The sequence below is a fragment of the Haliotis cracherodii genome, unplaced genomic scaffold, assembly GCF_022045235.1.
Source record: "Haliotis cracherodii isolate W230 unplaced genomic scaffold, xgHalCrac1.p SCAF_14, whole genome shotgun sequence".
NCBI classification, from domain to species: Eukaryota; Metazoa; Mollusca; class Gastropoda; order Lepetellida; family Haliotidae; genus Haliotis; species Haliotis cracherodii.
In genome coordinates, this window is record NW_027266269.1 from 26,068,721 (window position 1) to 26,074,824 (window position 6,104).

The 6,104-nt window shown below is 48.0% G+C and overlaps 1 protein-coding gene across 1 annotated transcript; it reads left to right on the forward strand.

Moving 5' to 3' along the window:
• The first annotated feature begins 227 nt into the window (after positions 1–227).
• LOC139460652 (protein NATD1-like) lies at positions 228–2,778 on the forward strand. Its single transcript, XM_071242124.1, has 3 exons — positions 228–419; positions 1,054–1,175; positions 2,383–2,778. Exons 1-3 carry the CDS (start codon positions 320–322, stop codon positions 2,518–2,520), a joined length of 360 nt encoding a protein of 119 aa, XP_071098225.1. The 5' UTR covers positions 228–319; the 3' UTR covers positions 2,521–2,778.
• Positions 2,779–6,104: the final 3,326 nt, after the last annotated feature.

Genomic DNA, 6,104 nt, shown 5'->3' on the forward strand with positions numbered 1-6,104 from the left:
ATTAAATGATTCATTAATGTCAAATGTCAATGAATAAATCCCAGCGATGTTGAGGGTTTTCAAAGGTTGGGTATTTCTTCATAAATAAATTTCAAGTGATTTTCTGGCATTTGATTAACTAATCAAGTTTTTCGTTTATGTTTCAAACTTGTCGATTAGACGAACTATTCCTTTATTCGTTTTATAAACGTCGATTTTTAGCATGTTCCAAGGGCAAGTAACTCTAATTTCTTTAAAACGACTAGTTCTCGCAAGCCTGAATACAGATCTATCCATGACAGCAGATCTATCGACATATGTCGATGCATGAAGAAAGACAATGGACAAAACACCTACTTTGGAAATTTCTGACGTACTGCATAATGTCAGTGAAAAGGAATTTTACGTGACTGTCAAAACAAGATCTGATGCCAGTGACGGTACGTGAATTTCATCAGCCATCAATATCTCACCCTCGGCATTAGGCCTACTAAGCTAAACGTCAGCGAATGATACATAGGGGTTTCGGTTCATTGAAGGACATTGACTGATTGTTATCCAACTGCCTCAAATCTATCTTCAAATCTGAAATCCATACAACTCACGAAAATGTCCTAAAACTTTCGTTTCTTGCAAAACCACTGTTAGGCCGATCATGATCACAAACCTGTTGGAAATTCTTGGTGCTCATCCAAATTCCTTGTTTGGTACCAGTCATTTCCACAAAAGGGACTTGTAACTTCTGATCCCAGGTCGGACGCCTTGTCCACATGACCAAAGAGGTTAACCCCGTCAGCAAGGTGTCAAGGTAAGGATGTCATCTGTGGGATGACTCCACGCCCTGCTACATACTCCCCCGTCAACAGAAGGCACGTCCCGGGCCTCATAGTATGGTACTGAAGGTCGATTTAACTGCTGAACCAAGTATGGTGCAGTTTTCAACAAGACTTGATTCATCTTTTGGAACTTTGCTAACTTGGTGAAATTATTGGTGCCGTTTTGACGCAATAACTTTCAGCTATCACCAGTGAGATGGTTGTCGACTCCACTTGAAGATACATTCTCTGTTTCCAGGGGTCTCCGGAGAGAAGGCTGTGCTTCAGTATGATTGGCAGACCGAGGACCACGTCGACCTCTACCACACCGAGGTACCCCCAGTCTTCAGGGGAAGAGGGGTTGGCAAACTATTGGCGAAGGTACATCCATATAATGGCAGAGATCTACCAGATACAATCTATGTCATCATGACTCATCTTTAGAGGTGTTGGTTGGATGGTTGGTTTGTTGTTTAACGCTTCACTCAGCAATATTCCAGCTATGTGAAGGCGGCCTGTAAATAATCGAGTCTGTACCAGACAATCCAGTGATTGATATCATGTGAATCGATCCACACAATTGGTATCGATGATACGCATCAACCAAGTCAGCAAGCCTGACCACCCAAAAGTCACCTCTTACGACAAGCATAGTCGCCTTTGACGGCAAGCATGGGTTGCTGAAGACCTATTCTACCCCGGCTCTTCACAGGTCCTTCAGAGGTGTAACGATATAGCGGAGTCAGGATATGATACATATCCTGATACTATACGAGCAAAATGGATACAGTGCTTTTATTTCACAAGTTTGTATTTTTTCTTCTTGCAGATGAATCACAGCCCTGAATCATTTGTTATTAAATTTCAGTGAGTGAGTGAGTGAGTGAATGTGGTTTTACTCCATTTTTAGCAATATTCCAGCAATATCGTGGCTGGGGACACCAGAAATGGGCTTCACACATTGTATCCATGCGAGGAATCGAACCTGGGTCTTTGGCATGACGGGGCCACGGGTTGCCCAGTCGTCGAAGGCGCTGCAATTGGCTGTGCAGAGTTACGTCCCTTGGGCACGCAAGAAACCTCTGACTGTAGGTTCAAATCCCGGTTCGCCCCGATTATGTTTCTAGGTTTGTCAGCACCGTACCTGTGCTTGTGGGTTTTACCGAAGTAGTTAGCGTCTGAGACCTGCATCACTTCAGGCTTTCCTCCCGCATTAAGCTGACATGCCGTTTTACAACTGGAATACTGTTAAAAGCGGTATTAAATAGAGAATCTCACCCGAGTGTCTTTTGATATCAAATATATCAACACAAGTTGATAAAAGTGGAAAAATTCCGAGGCTTGCAGAGGATTTTTTCCACTTTTATCAACGAGTGTTGATATATTTGATATCAAAAGACACGAGGGTGAGATTTTATTTATCATTCAACATCATTCTTCCAACTTTTTCAATTTGTAGACAGTAATTAGCAGTGTGTAAAAAGTACTGCCATTAGTGATGTCTTTTGATTGTGACGTAATGGTAACCAGTGCACTTTTTAAATTAATTTTGGTCAAGCATTTGTGATTAAGTATGCCTTTGTTGCAGGCAGCATTGGAACACTTCTTGGAGAAAAACATCAGGATGTCACCAACTTGCACCTTCATCCAAAAGTATGTCAATGACAACCCGAGTCCTGCACTTACAGCATTGATCGTCTCAGACCTTCCCCGGGCAGGACTCTAGGGACATTCCCCGGCCAGGACTCTAGGGACATTCCCTGGCCAGGACGTTGGGGACATTCCCCAGCCAGGACGTTAGGGACATTTCTCGGACCAGGACGTTAGGGACATTCCCCGGCCAGGACGTTAGGGACATTCCCTGGCCAGGACATTAGGGACATTCCCTGGCCAGGACGTTAGGGACATTCCCCGGCCAGGACTCTAGGGACATTCCCTGGCCAGGACTCTAGGGACATTCCCCGGCCAGGACTCTTGGGACATTTCTCGGACCAGGACTCTAGGGACATTCCCTGGCCAGGACTCTTGGGACATTTCTCAGACCAGGACTCCAGGGACATTCCCCGAACAGGACTCTAGGGACATTCCCTGGCCAGGACTCTAGGGACATTCCCTGGCCAGGACTCTTAGGACATTCTTTGGCCAGGACGTTAGGGACATTCCCCGAACAGGACTCTTGGGACATTTCTCGGACCAGGACTCCAGGGACATTCCCCGAACAGGACTCTAGGGACATTCCCTGGCCAGGACTGTAGGGACATTACCCGGCCAGGACTCTAGGGACATTCCCTGGCAAGGACTCTAGGGACATTCCCCGAACAGGACTCTAGGGACATTCCCCGAACAGGACTCTAGGGACATTCCCTGGCTAGGACTCTAGGGACATTCCCCGGCCAGGACTCTAGGGACATTCCCTGGCCAGGACTCTAGGGACATTCCCTGGCCAGGACTCTAGGGACATTTCTCGGACCAGGACTCTAGGGACATTCCCTGGCCAGGACTCTAGGGACATTCCCTGGCCAGGACTCTAGGGACATTCCCTGGCCAGGACTCTAGGGACATTCCCCCGCCAGGACTCTAGGGACATTCCTTGGCCAGGACTCTAGGGACATTCCTTGGCCAGGACTCTAGGGACATTCCTTGGCCAGGACTCTTGGGACATTCCCTGGCCAGGACTCTTGGGACATTCCCCGACCAGGACCCTAGGGACATTCCCCGGCCAGGACTCTAGGGACATTCCCCGGCCAGGACTCTAGGGACATTTCTCGGACCAGGACTCTAGGGACATTCCCTGGCAAGGACTCTATGGACATTCCCTGGCCAGGACGTTAGGGACATTCCCCGGCCAGGACTCTAGGGACATTCCCTGGCCAGGACTCTAGGGACATTCCCTGACCAGGACTCTAGGGACATTTCTCGGACCAGGACTCTAGGGACATTCCCTGGCCAGGACTCTAGGGACATTCCCTGGCCAGGACTCTAGGGACATTCCCTGGCCAGGACTCTAGGGACATTCCCCCGCCAGGACTCTAGGGACATTCCTTGGCCAGGACTCTAGGGACATTCCTTGGCCAGGACTCTTGGGACATTCCCTGGCCAGGACTCTTGGGACATTCCCCGACCAGGACCCTAGGGACATTCCCCGGCCAGGACTCTAGGGACATTCCCCGGCCAGGACTCTAGGGACATTTCTCGGACCAGGACTCTAGGGACATTCCCTGGCAAGGACTCTATGGACATTCCCTGGCCAGGACGTTAGGGACATTCCCCGGCCAGGACTCTAGGGACATTTCTCGGACCAGGACTCTAGGGACATTCCCCGGCCAGGACTCTTGGGACATTCCCTGGCCAGGACTCTAGGGACATTCCCCGGCCAGGACTCTTGGGACATTCCCTGGCCAGGACTCTAGGGACATTCCCCAGCCAGGACTCTAGACACATTCCCTGGCCAGGACTCTAGGGACATTTCTCGGACCAGGACTTTAGGGACATTCCCCGGCCAGGACTCTAGACACATTCCCTGGCCAGGACTCTAGGGACATTCCCTGGCCAGGACTCTAGGGACATTTCTCGGACCAGGACTCTTGGGACATTCCCTGGCCAGGACTCTAGGGACATTCCCTGGCCAGGACTCTAGGGACATTCCCTGGCCAGGACTCTAGGGACATTCCCTGGCCAGGACTCTAGGGACATTCCCCGGCCAGGATTCTAGGGACATTCCCTGGCCAGGACTCTAGGGACATTTCTCGGACCGGACTCTAGGGACATTCCCTGGCCAGGACTCTTGGGACACCCTTTCCTTTCTCTCAGTAACCAGCTGGTCAATGGTAGAGGAAGACCCTGTGTTTGACCAGAGCCATTCTGTCCTCACATGTGTCCTTCATGGTGGAAACTCAAGTATAAGCTCACAAGACTTTTAATTAATTCTGCACTGGACATTTGGCAAGGTCAATTTTAAAATCCATTGCCTAACCTTTTGAGAATGTAGTAATTTGCAGTATTTGAATATTTGAGAAATACATTTTATTGCATGTTATTTGTTTTATAACCAGTATAGGCAGTGATGATTTGTGATGATCTTTAGGACATATGTTGTGTTAATGTAAATTTTTATAGTACCATCATAGTTTGTCTGCTGTATGCACTACACCAAGCCATGTATTTTGTTTGTTGTTTGACAATATTGCAGCTTTATGACGGCCACCTGTAAATAATAGTCTGGACCAGACAATCCAGTGACAGATGTTGTGAACAACGATCCATCAGGGTCAGATTTCTCACACCTTGTCACTCAGCCTGATCATTCCATCCACTTTTTACCACTTACCAACAGTATAAATTGCTGGAGACCAATTCTCAGCTCCAGGTGTCTGTGAGGATAAGTGAGATGTCACCTAGAAAACCTACCCGTGAAGATCCGGGGTAGAATAGGTCTTCAGCAACCCATGCTTGCCGTAAAAGGCGACTATGCTTGTCGTAAGAGGCGACTAACGGGATCGGGTGGTCAGGCTCGCTGACTTGGTTGAAGCATGTTATCAATCCCAATCGTGTGGATCGATTCTCATGATGTCAATCACTGGATTGTCTGGTCCAGACTCGATTATTTACAGACCGCCGTCATATAGCTGGAATATTGCTGAGTGCGGCATATAACAACAAACAAAGAAACAAAACTTTTAAAACATCACTTTTACATTTTTTACCCGCAGTATAAATTGCTAGGGACCACTTCTCAACTCCAGATGTCACCTAGAAACCCTGAATGAAGATAGGGGGTTGCAAATTGTGGTTCGTTGCTCATGCTATCAATCACTGGTTTGCCTGGCCCAGCAGCAGTGGGGATTCTGGGTTAGAATAGGTCCTCCTTAAGGGTTGTAGCATGAAGTGACAAAATGGATTGGGTTGTCAGGCTTGGTTTTGTTTGTTGTATGTTTGTTGGTTAATGCTGCCCTCAGCAATATTCCAGCTGTATGGCAGCGGTCTGTAAATAATCGAGTCTGGAGCAGACAATCCAGTGATTGACATCATGAGCATCGATCTAGGCAGTTGGGATATGACATGTATCAACCAAGTCAGTGAGCCTGATCACCCAATCCCATTAGTCGCCTTTTACCGCAAGAATGGGTTGCTGAAGACCTATTCTAACCCGGACCTTTGAGGGTAGTCAGGCTTGTGATTGAATGTCCTTGTGACCAAACAGTAGGGGATGATGCTCATAATATCAATCACTGGTTTGTCTGGTCCAGATTCAACTATCTGCCTTTGATTCAGCTGGTTTACTGCTGAGTGGCATAAAACATCCACTCTCTC

What these genes read in the sequence shown, in the direction of transcription:
- LOC139460652 (XM_071242124.1), top strand. Translation starts at nt 320, where the DNA reads ATGGACAAAACACCTACTTTGGAAATTTCTGACGTACTGCATAATGTC. An exon ending in AAGATCTGATGCCAGTGACG is followed by an intron (nt 420 to 1,053) that starts GTACGTGAATTT and finishes CTCTGTTTCCAG; the next exon opens with GGGTCTCCGGAGAGAAGGCT. An exon ending in TTGGCAAACTATTGGCGAAG is followed by an intron (nt 1,176 to 2,382) that starts GTACATCCATAT and finishes CCTTTGTTGCAG; the next exon opens with GCAGCATTGGAACACTTCTT.